The sequence below is a fragment of the Dendrobium catenatum genome, unplaced genomic scaffold (assembly GCF_001605985.2).
Source record: "Dendrobium catenatum unplaced genomic scaffold, ASM160598v2 fragScaff_scaffold_114, whole genome shotgun sequence".
NCBI lineage: Eukaryota > Viridiplantae > Streptophyta > Magnoliopsida > Asparagales > Orchidaceae > Dendrobium > Dendrobium catenatum.
In genome coordinates this window covers 1,006,750-1,030,681 of record NW_021318576.1, presented here as the reverse complement: position 1 = coordinate 1,030,681, position 23,932 = coordinate 1,006,750, and the positions used below count along the sequence as shown (strand labels likewise).

The 23,932-nt window shown below is 34.1% G+C and overlaps 1 protein-coding gene across 1 annotated transcript; it reads left to right on the top strand.

The window, feature by feature from the left end:
• Positions 1-15,859: 15,859 nt before the first annotated feature.
• On the top strand, positions 15,860-21,089 carry LOC110099508 (bidirectional sugar transporter SWEET6b-like). The gene is made up of 5 exons (XM_020826688.2): positions 15,860-15,902; positions 16,837-17,090; positions 17,185-17,346; positions 20,577-20,696; positions 20,786-21,089. The coding sequence occupies exons 1-5, from the start codon at positions 15,860-15,862 to the stop codon at positions 20,903-20,905; spliced, it is 699 nt and encodes a 232-aa protein (XP_020682347.1). The 3' UTR covers positions 20,906-21,089.
• Positions 21,090-23,932: the final 2,843 nt, after the last annotated feature.

Sequence of the window (23,932 nt, the reverse complement as noted above, 5' to 3'; positions counted from 1 at the left end):
TAATATATTATTCATCTTGAAAGATAAAATAATATTCAATTATTATTTTAAAAAGGAAGCTAACCAAGGATTAAAAAATTAAACTACATCCACAAATATTTCTGTTACTCTAGCAAATTAAAGCAGGGTTTATTTCTTTTATTAAGTTCAAGATTCCCTATAGAGGTACGCCTCTATAGTTAATCACATCAAGAGATGAATCTTGAGAAAACTCTTAATAAAGTGGTGAGTAAACCTTTTTAGATTTACAAAGCTTTTGACCAAGGAGTTGAAATTGAACCTACAATTTGTGAATGGTTCAAATATTGAACACTTATTTACTAAGTCAAGGGATGAAAAGTATAGAGTGCTTGAGTATCTAGGGAAAACCCATAAACACTCTAGCATACTATAAGGTTTAGCTTTACAGATTTAGATTAGAATTGAATTTAGGTTTTAAATTAACAATTTATTAGAAGATCAAGATAACCCTACCGGAAGGAATGTTGGAATTGTGTATAAATGTAGTCTGGACTTATGTCTTTCTTGATTGGTCAACACCTAAACATATTTTGTAAAACCAAAATTTTCAAGTATAATGTATGCAAGATAAATAGCTCTTTTTTAGATGGGAATCAAGGAAAAAAGTTCATATTTTAATCATAAATTTAAATATGTTTGGGGTTCAAATGCACCTAACTAATGCAATTTGAAATGATTTTGCTTTACACTCTAAATCTTTTTAATTGCGGCTAATGCCAATATATATATATATATATGTAACTAATTTTCAAAGAAAATTTGGCTGTGTGATGGCCCTATAACAATAAGAATAGTTTTTCTTTTTTTTTTTGGGACATTTAGGCCAATTAAGGCAAACTCACACACACAACGCATACACATAGACTCGAACCTTGGACCTCATCGTCCCGGACGATCGCAACTTCGTCCCGGGACGAAGTGGCTCTGGACAAATTTCGTCCAGACGAATTTCATGAACGTCCCCGGCGACTGGTCCTCTGGAAAATTTTCGTCCAGACGATCCAAATTTCGTCCAGACGATGCATGCAGCCAGAACTGTTTTCCTGCCTGTACCGATCGTCCCGGACGATCCAACTTCGTCCGGACAAACCTGGAGCAAAACGGATGTTACAACAACATCCTTGGAACCAAATGTGTATGTCTAGGAAAAAGATTATGTAATGCCAAAAAATTAGGAAAGCAAGCAGTTTCTAATTGCAATTATTTATAATCTATGAAATGTATAAATGTGCATGAATGAATGTATAAGTGTAAAAATAAAGTACAACCCAGGTCTGTATAAAAATATAAAGGTGTTCAAGCTCTACCAATAACAAGCTTTGGATCTCTACATCTATACAATGACACCACTCTATACAAATTCAAATTGCTTATTAAAGTCTTCTAGTCATTTATCTTTTGGCTCCATCTATATACAAGATATAGGATTCCAAAAGAGATGAACTTTAATGGAAGAATATTCTTTTGGACTTCTACTCCATAAGTAATTTATATTTAAACTTTCACAACTCTTTACACTTTATAACTCTAATTACATTTACATTTATAAAAGAAAATGACATTATTCCTATAATGATAAGTATGCAAAAATAGTGTGCATTGTGTATATATTTTAATCTATTTGATATCTTAAAGTGCAATAAAGTAAACAATTATATCAATGCACATCCACCCAAACAATATCAAATCAATTCAAGTGCAAGAAAGAAAACACAATGACCTAGCCTAGAATAGAGTTGGTTGTCCAATCAAATAAATCTAAAGTGTGTGATAGCTGTGTGATTTAGATATATCCTAGGTTGATTAATGATTGAGGTTGTTTATGAGTTGAATTTATTTATTATATAGTCAATGGATTTAGTTTAAGTTTTAATGATTTAATATTTAATATTTTATTTAGAAGTTTTAATTGTCCAGATTACTTTGATTTTTTATTTTAAAGAACATTTGTAATTAATACTCCAAAGTGTTGTTTGAAGCTATTAATTAATAAGTTCTAGGCTTCTAAAGAATGCATTTGTTTCATCCCTAAAGATAAAGAAAACACATAAAGTCTTTATATTAATCTTTAATGATTTGTTTGATTTATAATTTAAGGAACCATGTTAATTAGCGACTTTAAGATGCTTGAACCTGTTAATCAAAAAGTCCTAGCCCTTCAAATTAATGAATTTTTTCGCATATTAAGGGAAAAAGAAAGTGATTTGTTATTTATTTATTATTATTTATTTTTTATTATATGTGTGGTTGGTCGGTTGCCAAGTTCAATCTCCCTTAGACATAAATCACAGAATATAATCTTTACATCTTTCTCCCATGTTGCGGATGGTCCACCATCTTTTGGCTTACCCATTTTAAATCTTAATTGTTGTATTATAAATTAACTGAAGAAGGATTGTAATGGATAGCATACGAGTACCTAAAATAATTTAGAATGAATTTTACTGGTTGAAACATGTAAACGTAGAGCTCAAATCAAAAGTTAAAAAAACAAAAAGAACTAATAAATATATATATTAATTTTTTAAAATTGAACAGAGAATGAATTTTACTTAATGAAGCATCTAAAAGTAAAGCTCAAATCGAAAGATTTTTTTTAAAAAAATAACATATAAATCTATATTAATTTAAGGAAAAAACAGTGAAGGAAATTGCAGTTTACTTGGAGATATAAAAAATGGTAATAAATTAGGAGAAAACATAAAGTTGTCGGATACAATATAGACCTTAAAGTTCAATTTTCAGGTCTTTGAATAGTTGTCACAATAGAACAGTCCATGAACTAATACAATTATTACAATCAGGAGCCGGAAAATAAAATCATAGCTTTGTATTCCTTCTCAACATTAGCAGCAGATGAAAATAATTCTGGAATGTGAAATCCCTTGAACAAACGTGTAATAAATTTATCCATTTTAGTAATATAACTTTAAGATGAGCATTGAATAAAAGTTCATAACAATGATAAAGTGATCATAGCCTGTGGCTGTATAAACCTTTATTCTATCATGGAATGATGCTGTTATTAACAGAATTAAAGCACAATTTTGGATTTGAGAAATTAAGCTCTAAAAAAATAGCTAAGTTTCTTTTTCTCTGCTTAATAATCAAATGCTCTCAAAGCTTTCCTGTTCTGAATATATAATTTGGTTCTTCATACCCTTCCTTCCGCAACCTAATCAGATTTGTTTTATATATGAGAATCAGATAATTCAATCTAGTTTAGCCAGAGATCAAATAAGGAATAAACTAACAATCAAGCTCCAATTTCAACAGAGAACGTGACATTATTTCTTCATCCAAATCAAAGACGTGATAACAAACTAAACTTGCAAAATACCAAATATTATACCAGAGAGAATAAAACATTAGAGAGTATTTTTGTAATGGAAATCCAAGCCTCGGTCCTGGTTGGATGGGAAGGTTGAAACGAAGGTGACGGCAGCAGAGGGCCGATCCTGCACCTCCGGTCGACCATCTCCTCTACTATGCGGGGCTTCTGGAGAAGATGGCCTCAACAGAGCCATTCCTCTGGTTCCGGACCCAGCCACAAGATCGTCCGCATTCTCCATCGTCCAGTCTCGGAGACAGGCGAAGGAATGGGGATTTGCGAATAGGGGAGCCGGGAGGTGCTGGCTAGAATTGTGGTCGTGAGAGGAGGGAAGAAGAGTTGCAAAAATGCAGAAAAAATTGTAGATGAGCGAAATAAAGAAGGTTAGAATGACGAATCTCATACCAAGTGAAATGATGAGCGTCCTCCTACCGAATGGAGCCGAGGATGCAGCCCGCTGGAGACATCGAGTATGAGGATTGCGAAGATGACTTCCTACCGAAATGATGACCGACCTCCTACCGAATCGTGCAAATCTTCCTCACAGCCGATTATCTGAAAAGGTCCTGAAGATAGGTATGGTAACGGAGACGAGGGCATGGATATGGCGAAATGATCGACAACGTCCGCACGAATTGGGGCGGTAGTGTCATTTTTATTCTTCAAAATCGCGGAAAGCAGCCTACCGCGGGAGACCGCGGGAGATAAGGTTCGGTCCTGGGAAGCAGCGAGCGACAACAAAAATTTTCGGAACGACCTCTACCGCGAGCGGTCCAAACAATTGTTTAACTGCTTTTTAAATAGTAAAGCAGTCATGATGCCGTCCCAAACCAGCCCAAAGTCTCCATAAGGTTGAAATGAATTTTCAAGGTAAATGCATTTATACTTTGAAATTCTAATTATATGTTACTTAGACCAAAATGAAGGCATGAAATAAATGCTAACAAACATTTTTTACTTTTATTTAACAAACCACACAAGCATAGCCCTAAATGCCCACTGGATTCCCTATTATTGAATTTTGAATTCCTAAGTCAAAATTTAACCTAGGAATTTAAAATTCCAATTGAGATATATATTGCATTCAAACTAGTTTGAATAATTTTGAATATGTGTGAAACATATCCTATAATCATCCCAAAATTTTAAATCCAATTAAAATTTAATTGACCCAATAATTTCGTAAATAAAGCAAGGAATATTTATGAAATTAAATTTTCTACACTAGAAATCAAATCTAACAACCATGGTGCTTTTGTAGTACTCAAGATGAATTCAAATAGCCCTTAAACTCCCTAATTGGTAAAGTGGTTGACCTGTTATAAATTTTTGAAGTTTTGAGCATTATTTACCATTTTAATTCCTTGGATTTACACAGTCAATCTTACTCTTACAAGCAACACTATCCAATTGGTTGTATAAACTATGGACAAGTACCTCAAATAGTAGGGAGTTATCTCGGCCATTCAATCAGAGATCAAACTGTTAGAGATCGGATGGCTGGGATAACCTAGCACAAAACCCCATGTGGATATCCTCAAACTCAATCAATGTTATCCATCAAACTCAAATCAGATGGATGGTGGAGATTTCATCTCCAACCTCCCATAATATTTCTAAGCCATAAGGAAGTTTTTCTTTGATCTAAAAATCTATGTGGTAGATCATACCCAATTCAATCACAGAGGATCATATAAGCTAGAACTCTAAATCCAATGGTTAGATTCCATTGGATTAAGAATTCTCCTCATTCATGACCAACCCTATGCAAACTAGAGATTGGGTTTAAGAATTTCCTCCATATTGACTACGTTGACTTTCCTTAAAGGAGATAAACAAATATACTTCATGCTTTCATAGGTGGGAAGCAATAGATCAAGTTATGGATTTTTGGCTTGAAGTAGCTCACTAAACCTTGACCAAACTTACACTAGAGAGGGCTAGTAGCTTTGAAAAGGCTAGGGATTTATAGAAGAGTTTTATAGGGAGTGTTTAAAAATAAAAGATAGAATCCTTACTCTCTTAAAATGAGAGTATTTATAGAGGGAAAGTATTAAGCTCAAGCTCAAATTTTAGCCAGTATTTACCCTGCTAAGTTGTATAGTTCATTAGGGATTTCCAATAGGATTTTGGCAGCTCACCTGAGCAATTTGAACCTATGTGGGAAATTAGGTAGCTGTTAGACTTGAACTATTTGAAATGACTTATTATTTTTTTAATTATGGACACCTTAGGCCACCACATGGCCTGAGGTGATTTGACATGGTATGTGAAACCTATGGACTTATAATGAAGGGATTGGTTGGATTTAATTTGAATTGCCTTGGAAATTGGCTCACAAAAACCTCAATTTGGACACCTAGGTTATCCAATTTGGCTAACCCAAATCAGCCCATGAGATGGGCTTGCTGGGGTTGATGCTTAGGGTCGATAGGCTTCTAATACATGTAATGGTTTCATTTAATTTTATAAGGATTTGGAATTGGCTCGATGGGCGTCATTTTGGTTCAATTGGGTCTACCCATATGGTTGGCTCAAGTAGGCCTAAAGGTTGGGCTGGCCCGGGTAGACCGTTGGGTACCTAATGATTAGTCATAATAGGTTTGGGGGCCTTAGATTACCTTATATAACTTGGATAGAAGGAGATGACCCATATGTTAAGCTTCGTCAACCTAGGTTGACTTGGTCAATAAGATTTGACCAAATTTTGGCATTGGGTCTAATGTGTTCCAATTATTATTTAAAACTTATTAGAATGAATGTTAGTCAATTCATAATCTCCATGCATTGAATTATATTTTGAGTTTATTTTGGTCAAGTTGAGGTTTAATGTCGTTTTAGTAAACCATTGTGAATTATGGTCAACCAATGGTTTATTTAGGTTTAGGCATGCATGGTTTAATGTTTAGAAGGCTTAGGAAGCTTTGGTAAGGTTTTACTGAGCTCAAATGCATGATTGAAGGGTTTTGGTCAATTGGATTCTTTATAGTCAAAGTGACTAACCATGGTCAACCTAGCCCATCCAAGGGTTTACTTAGGTTTCAAGATAATAAAGGTTGATTTTAAAGGGCCTAGGGGTTAAACCTAGGGCTTGGAATGGACTTTGTAATATGTTTCATACATATGTAAGTGTTTTAAGGTTTAAGGGTCCTTTTTGTCAAACTTAGTCAATCTAGGTTAACCATAGAACCAAATGTGTTTAAATTATTGCAATAATGATTATGAACATGTTTGGATGAATTCTAAAGGTATCCAAGGTATTCAAACCAATATGTCATGTTGAGTGATATGAATTGTAAGTATTTGAAGGTTTTGATCCTATAGAGGAGGCCTCGAGTTTTAGTGCTTAGAATGACAGATAGTCTTCCAAAATGACTAGGGATACTCATAGGACATATCTAATCAATACGAGAATGATCAAACACAAATCCAGGGGCTTCACTTAGGGATTTAAGCAAGTTAAAAATTTTCCTAAAATGGAAAAAGATTTGAAGGCTTTAATATTTAAGTTTGAACTGGATTTGTAACACTTTGATTTTGAACTTGGATTTGATTAAATGATTGATATTTATTGAGGGATTTCAATTTATTTAATGGTTTATGATAATTAAAGGATTAAATTGAGCTTGATTAGGGGTAATTGAATGGTTTATTGAAATTGAGTTTAATGATTAAATTGAATTCACTAATTGAATGAAATTCAAGGAGTTGAATATCATGATTAAAATTTATTGAAAGTTGATAATATTGAAATTAAATGATTTGTTTGAAAGAAAAATAGCACCAATACACATTGAATTGGACTCAAAGTTCAGAAGACAACTCAAATGTGTGAGGTGCAAGAATTCCTTTAGGTTACAACAAAATAAATCATTCTATAAAATTTAATATCACTTTGGAATAAGAAAACAATCTAGAGGAAGATATTCCTAAAAATCAAATTGATGGATTTTAATTAACTACTAATGAAAGTCTAAACAAAAGAATAAAAAACTTAGCTCTGACCCCACTATCTATTATCAGGGTTGAAGGGTTAGTAGTTAAGGACTCTCCTAGTCTTATTGATGAAGTAGGAAGGGTCTGGAAGTTCTTCTCTTGTCTATGTACCTCAAGAGTAGAATATGATGTAAAACTTGAGGAAGATAATTTTTTTTAAGGGAAAACCATCAAAGGGGTCTACACATTAATATAAAAAAAGGTATAATGTCCTTAAAGGGAACTCAAGCTTAGTAAAGCTCAAAAGAGCTACAAGAAAAAAACTAAAAAATCTTATGAATTCGAGTTGTACACAAAATTACAAAAAAAATATCTTGGTACATTCTACGGTGCACAAGAAAGAGCACAAAAAAAAGGGAACAATCAGCAAACTAGCAACAAGCTTCACCTTTCCTTCCAAAAAACCACGACTACTTACATTAAAAAGCTCCTGCAAAAGAAAATGGCAGCCAAAGTGGAATTTGCATAAATAAAAGTAAAGAAAGACTGGGTAGCAATTATCCATAAAATAAGTAACATAACTAGAAGAGAGAACATTCAGCCTCCAAACACTCTAAATAACAGGTAAACAAGCATGCATGAGAATGCAAACCTAAACCAACATAAATATACCGCAGGACATAAACTACACAACCATAGAAATCAGGAGGTAGGAAACAAGAGGTATATAACCAATTCATAGTCACATTAACCAACATATCCATAAAATTGCCACAGGAAAAACCCCAATGGAAACTCTAGAAGAACTGAAAGGAATAATAATTTAGAACAAAATAATCAAACCAATAAAAATAGCACAGCCAATCCAGCCTACAGGAACACGGATCATCCCAGCAGAAATGATTAGAACCAAAGATGCCAGCAAAATCACAAATTTAAAAGCCACTCCAGTCTAATCCCAGGTAGAAGAAAGCACATAGGAACCAAGCCAGGGAAACAACAATGAACCAGATGATCCAAACTTCATAAAGAATAAAAAGTACCCAGCAGCATAGTCCCAGAAAAATCAAACCAACTGGGAATAACCACCAACACCACCCCAAAATAAACCAACCATAGGTTACAAAGGATGAAACCAAAATAAGCCTTACCAACACTCAGTAACCTAGCCAAGCAAGGCAAAGAAAAAACCACTAGAATACCCCCAAAAATTCCCATCCATAGATTATAGTAAACCAACCCACAAATAGCTTTATCAACATCCAGGATCCTAGCCAAGAAGGTCAAGGAACAACCTCCAACACACCCCTAAAAATGCCTAGGCAGAAGTAATAGGGGATCGGATAATAATCCACACCGATGAGATCGAACAATAATCCACACCAATGCCCAGCAACCTGGGATTAGATGCATTAAAGAAAATAAATGCTACCATTAAAACAGAACCAAGAAAACCAATAAAAAAGACCTCTAACCACATGGAGGCCAAAGCTACAGAAATTAGAGCCACACCACTCAGCAAAATCCAAAATAGATGAGCTCCAGGAAACACCCACCAGCATCACTCCAAGGCTAACTATGGCAATCCTTAAAGTGGTCACCGAGTAGCACATAGGAAAATTGCCAAACCCGAAAAAAATTATAACAAGACAATTGATAGTTAAGAAATACCCCAAATCCCAACAGCAAAGATACCCTAGCTCAAAGGAACCAGATAACAGAACATAAAAGCCAAGCATAACACCTCATGAAAAATAAGGCTCCCAAACGCATGGATGCCAAAGCTACGAAACTTAGAGCAATAAAACCCATCAAAATTAGCAATAGAGATGCTCCAGAAAACTCCCATCAACAAAAACACAAATACATCTAGGAAAGACTTTCTGGGGATCACCGAGCAACAAATAGGGAACAAGCTGGCACCAAAATAGAAATAAAACAGCTAAAAGAAACTACTCAAAGGGGATAACCTCCAGCAGAGCAAACAAGAGGAAACCCCCATGCCAAAAAAGATAAGAACCACAAGCTCCAGCCACCCAACCACATTAAAGTCTAACATATGGAATACCAATTTTATCTAATCTTAAAAGTCCTTTTTAAGAGGACAGGAAAGTTCGTAGCAGAAAGATTATTGAAGCAATCCAAATCACACCCCAAATTAGTAAGCCATTCAGCACAAGCATTCCCCTCACAATACACATGAGAGAAGGAGAAGTTAACAAAAATCAACAATTGTTTAATATCCCTCACAAGATAAAAAAGAGCAGAATTTCACAAGGAATCATCAAGATTATTTAAACATTGAAGACTTGAGGAAGATGATTTTAACAAATTAAGGGAATTATCAGGTTTGAAACCTTGGTTTGAAATCGTCCATACAAACATGTAACAAACATAATATAAGGTCAACTGGCGATAAGGTACAATGGTTACTACAAGAAATTTTACTTTTTCTAGCAGCTTTATCCACCGAAAAATTGAATTTATCCGTAAAAAATTAAGTTACCGAAGGATTTACAACTGCTTAAAAATTGATGGTAAATTGAGTATCAAAAGAAAAATTATAGTGGAAAATTTCTGGCATAAATAATTCATGTGGATTTTCTTCAGATTTTTGACGGAATGTAGAATGAAAAACTGGCATCTTCTGATTGGGTTTCCAGTGGATAGCCAGCAAAAATGTTCGTCGAACCTTTCAAGCGGATCCTCTGTGAACACAATTGATGAACATTTAGGCAAATATATCCACTAGTGATCTATAAGAAATTTCCAACAAACTGTTCCGCTGGTGATTTACCAAAAATACTAGTTCACCAAAAATATTAGTGGCCAAATCCAATGAAAGTCAAATCATTAATTCATAGTATTAATATTCAAAGTAGAATATCTATTGGAAATCCACCGAAACCTTGTAGAAAAAATTTAAAAAAAAGTCACTCTTGTCAATTATTCTACAATACAACATATAACTAATAAAAAATACTTACAATAGTTCAGATAGGCTAATAGAAAAAAATTGTTATATTAGCCTACCAATTATTTGTCTAGTCAAAGGGTAGCATGCCCTCATCACACCTAATCTCTTTATCTCCCCATTTATATCATGTTGGAAATTCTATAAGATTTTTTTAACCGCTCTACCACAGTTAATTGGAATCTCCACCAATGTTTAGTAACTTAACTTCTTAATTTCTTACTTAAATCCGACTGATAGCCCTCTTAATTTCTTACTTAAATCTAACGGATCGAGTATGAGCTTTGCACCAGAAATTTCTTGCAGACAATTTTGCCTGAAATCCGCTGAATAGTCCTTCATTATTCATCGGCATCAAATCCACCAATATGTTCGTCTTTATTTCCGACCATGTTTTTTCTGCTGGAAATGATGCAGGAAAAATATAATTTTCTAGTAGTGGGTTAACCAATCATAATCCTATAAATCTTTTGATCTATTGGTTTGCCTATTCATATAAATCATGTTTAGTTGTTTGTCTTATGGCGGATCTATTTAATTTAAATCTCATATTGTCAAAATTTTCTGTTAATTTATTTATGTATATAATTTGAAAGATAAATGTGTTAGATTATAGTTAAACATTTTTCTTTTGTATTTTTGAGAAAGGAGAAAGGGTAGACATCAAAAGAGGGTTTGGAGGAGAAGAGAAATTTGGATGGTTGAGAGCCATCATTATATTAATGAAAATTTTAAATTCATCTGAAATTCGAAGTAGAAAATCAAAGCAGAAAATCTTTAATCTTGATTTGGAAACTTGCATTCATCTCTTATGCCCAGTATAAGTTTATTTTCATGATTCTAGATAAAAATCCATTTATTTTCTCTGTTTTAATATATATTCCCTAAATGTCTATACTAACATGCATGATTCATTCATGTCTCTTTTCATAGCTTGGTAGGGAATAATGTGTACATGATTCTTTAATATTATATTTATTTCATTATATATTCGTAAGTTATAGTATGCAAAGTGATACGCTCGTAGCATATAACTGATAATTGTATGTAAGCTCAAGAGCAAGAGAGTAACTACCATGAGTCCATGTGGTTCACTGCTTTATTCTTGCTTACACTTTATAAACCTATGATTGGTATAATTTTATTTTTAATTTGCTTTTTAATGTTACATCGCACAAAATAAACAAACCTTTGGCGGATCCCCGCTCAATTCAAGGTGGGCCCTAAAAAAATATTGTGTATCACATGATTTATTGAATTTTTGTTTTGACATTGACTTTACCAGTTGCTATTGCTATGAGGATGAGATCATTTTATGCAATGAAGATTATTAATCATCGGCTGCGTAGCAAAATGGGTGATGTCTAACTCAATAATTGTCTAGTGTCATATATTGAGAAGGAAATATATGCCCTTGTTTGAATGAAGTTATTATGCAACATTATCAAAAAATATAAAGCAAAATGCAGAGTTTGTAATTTTTTTTATTTCTTAAATTATAATGAAATACAAGTGGTATATCATAAAATTTTTTTTTGATAAAGTACGAATCTCGAGGCAAAATCAAGTTGGAAATTTCAAAAATTAAATCCAGGACCATCTGAACTTTGATTTTAGTAACCTTACAGTCGAACTGAACGTCTTGGAAATACGAACCCAACAACATCAAATTCGACTCAATCTGAGCCCAAATGAGTCTAAATCAAAGACCCAAAACACATTTGGAAGAACATCAGCTGTCCATCTAAACCATTCTCAATTTACCCTTTATCTTTCTCCTATTTATGTGTCATGCCACTCTAAGAGATCTATTAATAGATCCCTCATTTCTCATGAAAGGGGACCCAAAGCAAGAACAAAAAGAAGAGAATGAAGAGTTCTCTTGCCACCAGACTTTTCCTCGACCACCGCCAGACTTCAATCCAGCCACCTACTATCTTCAAACTTTTGTCCAACCACCAACTAACGACAGATTTCTGCTTGGCCACTGGCTGACACCGGACGTTAGGCCAACCACTGATTGATGATGAATTTACACCTGGTTGCCAACTGATGCCAGACTTCTTTCCATCAACCAACTGATGCAGTACTTCTGCCTGGTCACCAATTGATGCCAGAATTTCTTCTGGCCACCAATTGACACCGGATTTACACCTGGCTGCCAACTAAAGTCTGACTTCTTCTCGACCACCAATTGATTTCGATCTTCTGCCCTGCCACCAATTAGAGCTGGACTTCAACCCGACAACCGACCGATGCTAAACTTTCACCCGGCCACCTATTGATGTCAAATTTTCCTGGCCGCCAACTGACGTTGAATTTGTTCCCGGACACTGACTTTCATCAGACTTTCGCCTGACGTCGGAATTTTGTCCGTTGCTGGACTTCCGCTCATCACTGAACTTTCGTCCGTCATCGATATTCCGCCCGTTACCGAACTTCCGCCCATCACCAGAATTCTATCTGATGCCGAACTTCTTTCGATCTTCAGAATTTTTCCCAACACCGGACTTCCGTCCATCGCCGGACTTACGACCTCCTTCGCCAGCTGACTACAATCCTTCAGACCTTCATCGTCAAAGAACTGTCTTTCTGACCACTATCGCCTCCCGACTACGGTCTTTCTAACCTCCATCGTCAGACAACTGTCTTTTTAACTACTGGTGCCCGTCGACTATGGTCCCTCAAACCACCAGCACCAGACTATGATCTTTTTGACCTCCGTCGCCCGCCGACTATGGTCATGTCTACCAAATAAACATGACAACAATATTTATTTCAATTCCAATCTTTTAATGCACTCCATATTATGTATATTTATTACATCATGCCAAGACCTTCCCTCAAAGAAGAGTATTATGTGTAATCGACTGCAAATACTAGTGGATTCATTCAAATTGGGCAAAGCCCAATAATTTTTTTCTCTTTTCAGGATTTTCCACATAAAAATATTGGTGTCTCTTATGAAGGATACACCCTCTCTTTCATATGTTTGTATACTCTCTTTGTACCTGAAGTCTATAAATATAGGCTAATGTCTTGTAATAAGGATAGATTTTGAGATGAATAAGAATTGAGTAGTTTTACTCTTGTTTTGGGTTTTTGTATCCTGAAGGATTTCAGGTGGTGATCCCTCTCCTCCGAAAAGTTCTTGGAGTTATCCGGCGACCGTCACCGGATTGTCGATGTGGATTCGTCGAGCCCCCTACCTGGCCGTTGTCATTTGGTAGCAGAGCCGGCAAGTTGCTGGCGTTCATTTCCATCGTTGCGTCACCTCTGTGGTCTGAGTCATTTGCTTGTAGCCCATCCCCCTCACGCTCCAAACAACGATCTCCACTCGCACTCGCATTCAGGTAGTTAGCAGTCAGAGTTACTCTTCCTTGAAGATCACGTCTGGGTGGTTCATTCCGAGAGGATCGTCACGCCAAGAGGTTGAACCTCAGTCCAGAAGCGTGGTCCGGTAGCCAAGAAGGGTGTTGTCTTCTTCACCGACTTTGCTTTTGGAGCCTTCTTTCACATACCTTGTTGTTGCAAGAGACTTCTTTATATTCATTCTTTTAACTAAAGAAGAGAGTTGTAGACTTGGGCTTGATTCCCTTCACAGTTCTTTCTCCATAGCACTTTCGTCCAAGAAACCCGCCATCTTGCAGAAATCCACTCAGGCTTCCTTAGCAAAACAGCCAAGATTTGTTTCTATGTTGTTTTGTACCAGATCCTTTGACAAAGAGGCCAAAAATTCATGGTGGCCTATCTGTGACCAACAGATGCAAGTGGTGGCCAATCTTCTCCTAGGCAGACTTCAAGAATTGTTTCTTGAAGTGATCGGTGGATTTTCAGTTGCCTAGAGAGGACCGCCCGTGAGTAGTAATTCTTGGCGGAGTGCGTTTGAGATTAGAAGGGACCACCAGAGAAAAACTTTTCAGCCTATTAGACGATGACGTGATTGCCAGGCATATTTTCTGAAAATTAAGATTTGTTTTTGTATGTTCACCCTTTTCATAACCTTGTGGATTTGCACAATAGAGCAAGATGTGGTCTCGTCGGACTCGACATCCACCATGTCAAGAAGAAGAAATCGAAGATCTTCTACAAGAAGTGGCACGACTCAAACTACGACTGTCAAGGATTGAACGAAAGGAAAACTTGAGCTCCCTTGGCCTCGACTTTAATGGTGCCTGGGACAAGTATGCTGCCACGACATATTCAAAATCCTTCGTTCCAACTAAATCATTACGAACGGATGATGATGACGAGGGCATTTCAGATGATCAGCTCTCTTCCACTCCACCCTCGATCGTGTTCAGCTTCAAAGAATTTAAAGATCCGTTGTCGAAATTGTCGTCTTTACCTCTCTACGATGAGCCTGTGTATGACATGTATGATGATGACATGTTCGATGGAGTTCTTGATCTGGAGCAACCCATAGATGATAAAGATGAAAAGAGGAAGCCAATTCAAGAGGTTATTCCTGAAAAGAATAATGGTGGAGTCGACCGAAGTGTCAAACGCATTGGAAATGTTGATACCATGATTTCTGCATTTGAAAGTGTTCATGATGGATGTGGTGTTATTGAACTCAAGGAAGGAGACCATGTTCTTCCTATCTTCACAGGAGAATGCAAGGAAAATGTGATTTGTATTGTTTTGGCAGTTGTTGGTCTTGGGGCGGCAAGAGGTGCAAGAATTGGAATACAAAGCAAGGGTATTTCATTTGATTATGCTACCTTTAAGAAATTGAAGATTGGTAGGAAACTTGACACCGGGTGGAAATATCCATACCGATTTAGCCAACCAAACCCACCTTATGGTGGCCAACTGGATCTCTTTCTACGAGCTCAAAGTTCCCTCCTAACCCGGTAGAATGACGCAGGAGCGTCCATATAATAAAATTGTATTTTCTTGTTAGTGATTGGTGTAGCTCTATTTCTTGTGTAGCCTCTTATGTGACTATCTGAAGTCTATAAATATAGGCTAATGTCTTGTAATAAAGATAGATTTTGAGATGAATAAGAATTGAGTAGTTTTACTCTTGTTTTGGGTTTTTGTATCCTGAAGGATTTCAGGTGGTGATCCCTCTCCTCCGAGAAGTTCTTGGAGTTATCCGGCGACCGTCACAGGATTGTCGACGTGGATTCGTTGAGCCCCCTACCTGGCCGGTGTCAATTACTGTAATGGTTTCTTATTATTACAAATTCAAATCCAATCTAGACGGTTATTTTATAGCTAATATAGATGACAAGAAGCATTTTTAAATAAATTGTTAATGCTTGTTCCAACAGCCTACCGAGTGGCTTCGTCAAACTCCGTGCTAAAAATATTAATTTAATTGTTTAAGGAATTTGAAAATTTACCTAAATTGGCATGCGGAAGATTTATTCCAATTAATGATTTTATTTTAAAATTTATGTTCGTCATAAACTATGTTAGGAGGGAAGAATGCGTAAAATGCAAAGAGCCTCCACAGTGGAGGAGAAGAAAGATGAGAAATATATATACGTTTACCTCTATATAAAACCCCCTTGACTATTATCTCCTCCACTCCTCCCTTTTCGTTCTGTCCTCTTCGGCTGCCTTAGCTCATTGGCCGGGAAAAATCGATGTTGAGCGCCGACACTACTCGCACTATTGTTGGGATCATTGGTATATTTCTCCTAAAATCATTGTTAATGCACGTTAATTTTTGTCTTTTAAATGCTAGATGTGCACATAATTGAAATATGTCAATATTTCATAAAAATTTACGGCATTCAAAGTTTTTTTTTTTATTATTAATTTTTTATAAGGAAAATAAAGATTCTCTTGTTCTTCAAAAGAAAATAACATAAAAATTTACATATTTTGATCCTATTTAATGTAAATTTGCTTTAGAACGGGGTGTAGAATGAGTCGAGTTCTTACTTAATTGAGTCAATCTTGTTAAATCTATATTTAGCGGCTATTTGGTAGCATCATGGATTTGATTTAAGTAGGATTTCATAAATCCTCTAAATCCGGAATTCTGAAATCCTAAGGGGCTTAAATCCTAAAAACTGTTTAGTAACATTCATGATAAATCCTCTTAAACCTCATGTCACTGTTTGGCTATCAAGCAAGATTTACCCAGCGGACTCTTCCTCTAGCGCCATGGATTCCGTATATTCGGCAAAATACAGGATCTCAGAAATCCGGGATTTAGAACGAATCGGCAGAATATTCCGTCTACAACGGATTTCATTTGCCGTAAGATTTGGTTTTGCATTTTAGGCCGTTTGACTGGATTTCACTCAAATTCGCCTCAAATCCAGCCTAAATCCTGCTACCAAACAGCCCTCGTTAGGATGAATTAGAGCTCATTTGCTAACCTCTAGCTCAGGTAGTGTGAAAAAATATGAGCTTGAGTTCAACTCAAATGCTCAAGCTCGATAAGAAGCTTGAGTTTACTCATTTTTTCATCAAAAACACCTTTTTTTCTCAAAAGAAAATGCCCTCTTTCATCTTACAAAACACAACATTGCCTTATTCAGTCCTTATCCAATCTATTCTGCTTTCATATTACAAATATAATAATTTGGAAATTGGGAATTCGAATAAGCAGGGAACGTGATTTGCTTCGGGCTATTCCTCTCGCCAGTTCCAACATTCGTGGAAATATGTAGGAAGAAGTCGGTGGAGCAGTTCTCTTCGATCCCTTACCTGGCAGCACTGGCAAATTGCATGTTGTGGGTCTTCTATGGACTACCCGTTGTCCAGCCCGACACAATCCTCATCTCCACCATCAATGGCGTCGGCGTTTTTGTTGTTATTATCTACCTCACAATTTTCTTCTTCTATTCGCCAAAGGAAACGAGGGTTAGATCGATATCTTCAAAGTAATATTTTAGATTTTCTGTAAATATTGTTGGGCGGATCGGAGTACTATTAAAGGCATTGAGCTTCTTCGCAGGTGAAGTTGTTGGCGATATTGGCAGGGGAGGTGGTTTTAATGGCAATGGTGGTGACTTTGGTGCTAACAGTGGTACACACGCACGATGTGAGGTCTCTTATTGTAGGAATTCTCTCTATCATCTTCTGTGTCTGCATGTATGCCTCACCACTCTCCGTCATGGTATGAAATTCTTTCTTCTTTTCTTTTTTTTATAATTCTATATGTTTTAGCATAGAATATTTCTTCTGCTATAATTGATTAATTAATAATGAAGTCCTAATCACCATCCAAATAAGTACACACTAATTGCTAGCAAATAAAAGCTTACGAAGTCAATTACCTCTACGTACATCTTAATCTCATGAATCTATCTACTTAAACATTAAACCTTCACTAGATAAAGCTTGGGAATTTGGCATTAGATGCATTCTTATAAGTCCGGACGTTAAAGCTTGGTTCAATTTGTGTACATATATTGTTTGTACACAATGTGTATGTTCATAGTCCTGACGGTTTTTTCTCATTCGTACTCCACACGGAATAATTCCTCCTATATATTATCCAAAGCAAAAAGGCTTAAGTGGATATATATTTTTCAGGATTTTACTTTAGACGCTTAGGAATAGTATTTTTAGACAGTGGTTGAAATCTCAATAAAATTAATTGAGTGATGAATACTTTAAAAAAGTTATTGAGAGCATACATTTTAGATGAAGTAGTTACAGGTAGTTAAGTCTTAAAATAAATCGCTTAAAAGATGGTTTTCTTAGGCAAGAAATCTACAAGAACTTATGAAAGTACTGTGAGAAACTAGCTAGGAGAAGTTTATGATTGAAGGTCTTCTTGGGATAAGGTAGTGATAATAAAGTTTGTGAAAATTAGACTGAACATAGAATTAGAAGAAGTAGAGTTTACTGTTTTATGATTTAATTGGGGTTGAATTGGTTGCCATGCTAAATTAAATATTACATTTTTTTAACTAATTTCTAAATTACATAACGATGATATAGTAATTATGCTTAAATTTATGACTAAAAATTAAATGAAATTCATACACAAATAATATATTCTATAATTTTAAATTTAGACATATCAATCTTTAAATATAATTTATATTTAGTATAAAATTAGTTTACATATATGTTACATATTGAAATGAATAATTATTATTTTATGTTATATATTTAGTTATAATTTATGCTATAAATTAAATATAAAATTATATTATAAAATTACATCCATAAATTCATATTCGATCATTTATAATTAAAAAATTGATAAAATTTAATTTGTATATTATGTAATTAAATAAAGAAATTTTAAATATATAAAAATAAATCAATATTGTTAACTAATAACTATTTCAAATTTAAATTTAATCTATGTTCTCCTATTCTTTTTTTATCTATAATATTAACATAAAAAGTAATTAATAATATTTGTGATCATTAAAACCCTAATATACATTAGACTCGTGGAATCCAACATGATAGGGTCATGTGAAGTAGCTTGGTCAAGGCTTATTTGACAAATAATTATTATAAAATTTTAAATCTTATGTTAAAATTAAAATAGATTAAATTTAAATTAAAATCATAAATTAATTTTTTTAATTTATTTATTAATTATTTTAATTATGTAAATTATTTAAGAAAATAAGCATGCCAAATTTTTAAAATTGGCACTAACTTGTTTGTTAATTTGTCGAAACGCATGTTTGACATGGTCAAGTTCTTTGTTGTGAACTTAATTTTGAGAATTTATTAAACAAACCAATAGATAGGTTCAGCTGGTTAAATAGATTTGTTTTTTAAAACATTGGTGGTATGGGCTCCGAAAATTCACACCCTGGTCTCTCCTGTTTTCATATTATTTCAGAGCAATATTTAAGATCAATAACAATCAATGATATAGACTTCTCCACATTAATGAACAACGTTGTTTTCTAGGAATGTTGGGTGATTTAGATTGTATGCACTAGAAGTGAAAAAATTGTCCTATCGTGTTGGCTAGGTAATATATGGGACCTATTGTATTACCTACAATTATTCTTGAAGCTGTAGCAGACTATGATATTTGGATATGACATTCTTACTTCGGTATACCATGCACCAACAATGATATAAACATGTTGAAGTCTCTCACCTATTATACAATCTCACTCAAGGTATAGCTCCTCCATGTTGTTACGTACATTATTAAAGGAAAAAAATATAACATGAGTTATGATTTGACTGATAATATATATCCAAAATGATCAACCATTGTGCAAACTATTCAAGAAACACGTACTCCAAAGCAATGATATTTTGTAAAGAAACAAGAATCATGTAGAAAAGATGTAGAATGTGCTTTTGGAGCTCTCCAATCTTGTTTTGCAACTGTGTTAGGATCATTATATTTTTGGAGCAAAGAAGTGCTACATGATATAATAACTACATGCATAATTTTTCATAACATAATAATCGAAGATGAACACGAACTCAGAAGAATTGTTTAAGTTGCGAGAGATGTGCCACCCCTGGAGGTCAAAATTGTCGTTGATGAAAATACTCGATTTTAAAATTCATCACTCATCATAAACAAATCAGGGATAAATATTCTCACATTGCATTGCGAAATGCATTGATTGAATATTTGTGGGATCAGTATACTAATTCTAATGTTTATTTTCCTGTGTGTTTTTTTCATTCTTTTTGTGTTCTAATATAATTTTCATTTTATTTAATAAATGTTTGTTTATTTAGGACTTATTTATATTTGAAATTAAATTATTGAGCAAAAATTATAAGTAGGTCTAATTCAAAATATTGATAAATATAAATATATGATCAAAAAAATATATACAATAAAACATGATAAAAAAATATACACAAAATATTCTTTTTTAGGTGTTAGAAAATGGAGTTCGATTGGAGACAGAGTTATTGGTTTTTGGAGTGAAAAATGAATTTTTTGGTTGGAGATGGCCTAATCATATATATAATTGTTTATGATGAAGAAGAGAAAGGCAATAAAATTAAGGAAAATACATATTTAAATATCTAACTTTGTAAATGTTTCAGGCTTTAGCTGAAACAAAAATAATCTGTACATAAACTATCAATCAGCACATTAAAAATGTAAATGATTTTAATTTAACATTTATAGAAAAAGTTAGTTAACATGATATAGCATAAAACAAAATGCGTTTATTAATGAAATCCTCAACTTTTAAAATTTGCATTTATATTAACTAGTTCAACATTATCTAAATATTTTATTTAAATACAGCTGGTGATTTCATTAAAAAAATATTAATTTTATATTTTAATATAATATACGTTCAAAACCCTTAATTATAATATACTTTATTGTTATTATTTTTCTTGTGCTAAACATTATGTGCGGTGGAATTACTTTGATAGTAGATGCTTGTGATGAACACGAGGAGCGTAAAATACATGCCATTTTGGCTTTCTTTCGCTGGCTTTCTCGATGGCGTATGCTGGACGTCATATGCACTCATCAAATTTGACATATTCGTATTGGTAATCTAAGCTCTCCATTTCCCAACACCTTTCTCTCTTGATTTTCTCAGCTTCATCATGAATGTAATTAATGTCCAATTGGCCAGCAGATACCAAACGGTTTGGGAGCAATCTTGGGGCTCTTCCAGCTATCGATATATGCATTTTACTATGAACGGAATCCCATCGAAGAACATGATGAGAATGAGAAGAATATAGAGATAGCATAAAAAATTCATTCAAATTTCTTTAGAATGCTGAGAGTTTAAACCTCTGAGATATTTTGATTCAGTTTCATGTTTAATGCTGATCCTTCATGTTTTTTTGTTTTGTTTTGTTTCATATTTCCAGTACGTATGTGGAGAGGATCGAAGAGCTGAAATACAGTGTTTATAGTGCTATTGAAAAGTTCTCAATTAACTTGTTCCATACCCGAAATATAATTAGCGGTGATGGAGTTTATTCTTTTAAATTTGTATGAAATCCTCTCCGATATAGATAAGCTGAGAAAATATCATGAGGACTTGACTAGCAGATACAATTCCACTAATGTGAGTCAATTAGTATTAAAGACCATCAATCTATAACAAGTTAACTCGTTAATGCTATATAAGATACGATGGTTGATGTAGTGGATCGTCGGAAGATGATACCTGCAAGAAGGATTTTAGGATTTCCAATCCAGGAAAGAAGAAGAGAGCTTTCTCAAAGCTTCAAAAGAGTGTTTTTATCATTCAATGATCTTTTCTTCTACAAGACCTCCTATTTATAAGACTAAAAGAGCATTCTAGAAAGAAATGACAACAAACTAGGTAAAGTGCTCCTAAGGAACCCTCTTAGCTTAAGATGCACCGCATCAATGGTTCTCGAATGTTAATGGTTGATGAATGTTAAATGCCTTCTCATTATGAGTGGTTTACTTGGTCATTTTTATATGGTAGAGGAGCTCCAGTGATCCATAAAATGGGCATCAGTTGTAGGTAGTTAATGAATGTTTGAAATCAATCATAGATAGGATTTAGATAAGCATCAATGGGAATGTTGGATGTCAAGTGAGAGTGGTTGGTCAGATTAGCTTTCTTTATTATAATAAGATGGAAGTGCGGAAGATCATGAAGATGAATTTCAAATTTTAGTATTTGACATATATATGTGGAACATTGGTTATTAGCAAGGAGTAATGTTCAACGATCTAGTTCAAGATAAAAGACAATTTAAAAAATGAAAGACTGATTTTTTGTTTAACGTAATCTAGGGATGAACTATAGAGAGAGCTTCATAACAAGCAAATATTTATTCTTATCTATCATAGGATGAATACAAAACTTCATGCAATTATGGAATCCGTGAAGAAGGAGGCGAATTCGTCTTAAGATCAGGTAATAATATTAGAGGATAAATTAAAGACTTCTAAAGATCAAAGAAATCTTCATAGAGAGAAGTCCATGCATGAGAAGATTAAATATTCTCGTGAAGAACTTCTACGAACCTCAAGAGATTCTTAGAAGAGTTTGTAATGTTTAAAGTAAATCCAATGCTTCTGTCAGATATTAAGTGATGGCTTTAGTGTATTGAAACAAACTTATAAATGAGAAGAGTTAGCGAGCCTTGGTTTTTAGTATGTATGACATGAGAGAGGGGATCCGTAGATATTCAATGAAAAGAGTTTGAAAAAATAATGAGCTCTAAAGTATGAAATATTATAACATGATAATGAAAATTCTAATATTTATAAGACGTTAAGAAATGATAAGATAATGAGAAAAATTAGATCAATATAATTCTATGAAAGAATGATATAAAGTAATGAGATGAATCACATACATAGAATGTTGTGGAAAGAATCGTATATGCATGGTAATTAGATTATCCTAGCCCTAAAAAACCTCCTTAAAAATAATAATGAGATATATCTTGTTTTAAGGAGATATTCAATCGTATATAAAATAATGAGAGAATTTACATGCTCAAGATTTCATAGATTGAGTGACAGAATCAAATTGCATAAAAAATACTTCAAAACTTCCATTCAAGCAGTCCTCTCATCAGGAAAGATTGTAAAGGAATAAATTATTGGAAATCCGTTGGTGATAAATCTTATGATGATTTAATGCACAGAGATTCTATAAATAAAGTTCTCTCTCTCCACCCAAAAATACGATTTTTCGCATTGGTTGTTAATTAGAAGCAGTTTGGAAACTGCTTCCAAAATCTTCTTTTTGCACTGGTGCCCCCCCCCCCCCCCCCCCTCCCCACACCCCATGCCCCCCCCCCCCCCACCGACTCTTAACCGCTATAATTTTATAAAGTTTTGGTTGTTAAAACTGCTGCTACAAGTTGTGCCATCCCCAACGGTAATAAAACAGCCGTTGAATGTCGTTGTAGTGCATTGCAATTACAGCGAGCGTGCAATAGTTTCAAGGAAATTTGTGGTGAGCAAAACCTCCGAAAAAGGACTAATTTTGTGCTGCAATAGCCTTATTTTTCGGTAGTCTCTCTCTATTGATTATTATTCAGGTTTATGATGAAGCTAGCTAGGTTATATTAAACTTTTCTTCCTAATCCTTTTTTGAAAAATTATTCCTTATTTCTTCTAGTAGATTCATGTTAAGTCCTTATAACTCATAATTTTTCAGAATCTATCCATAAACATTTTATATGCAAAGAGGACGTTCATCTTGTGTTAGCTATCCTTATGAGGATCTTTGATGGATGTGTGATATTGTAATTTTTTTTTTTTTAATTCCATTCAATGATTTCATATAGATGATTATATATACACACTGCACATTATTTTTTCATATTGACCCTTATAGTCGTAGTGTCATTTTCTTTTGTTAACACAAATATAAATTTTAATAAAGTTCTAAAAGTGTCACGAGTTGTGAAAGCCTAAATGCAAATTACTATGGTATTGAAGTCCAAAAGAATATTCTTCTTCCATTAAAGTTTATTTGGGTTGGATTTCTATATCATGTACATACATAGAGCGAAAAGATAGTTCACATGAAGATATTAAATAAGAAATTTATATTTGTAAAAGACTTGCATCATTGTATAGACCCTAGTTTAAGTTTTATTTTGATTTTTATACTTATATATTCATTCTTACACTTTTATACATTCACATATTATTAATTAATATGATTATAAACTTCATGATTTTTCTAGGTTTCTTTGCGTTGCTTGTACTTTTGCTAGGACATCCATGTTAGGCTCTTAGGATGTTATGATTTTTATACTTTTACACCACAACT

Bases quoted from the DNA above. Each gene is read 5' to 3' on its own strand.
- LOC110099508 (XM_020826688.2), top strand. From the start codon at position 15,860: ATGTTGAGCGCCGACACTACTCGCACTATTGTTGGGATCATTG. The intron at 17,347-20,576 runs GTATGAAATTCT...CTTTGATAGTAG, and splicing joins CCTCACCACTCTCCGTCATG to ATGCTTGTGATGAACACGAG. The intron at 20,697-20,785 runs GTAATCTAAGCT...ATTGGCCAGCAG, and splicing joins AATTTGACATATTCGTATTG to ATACCAAACGGTTTGGGAGC.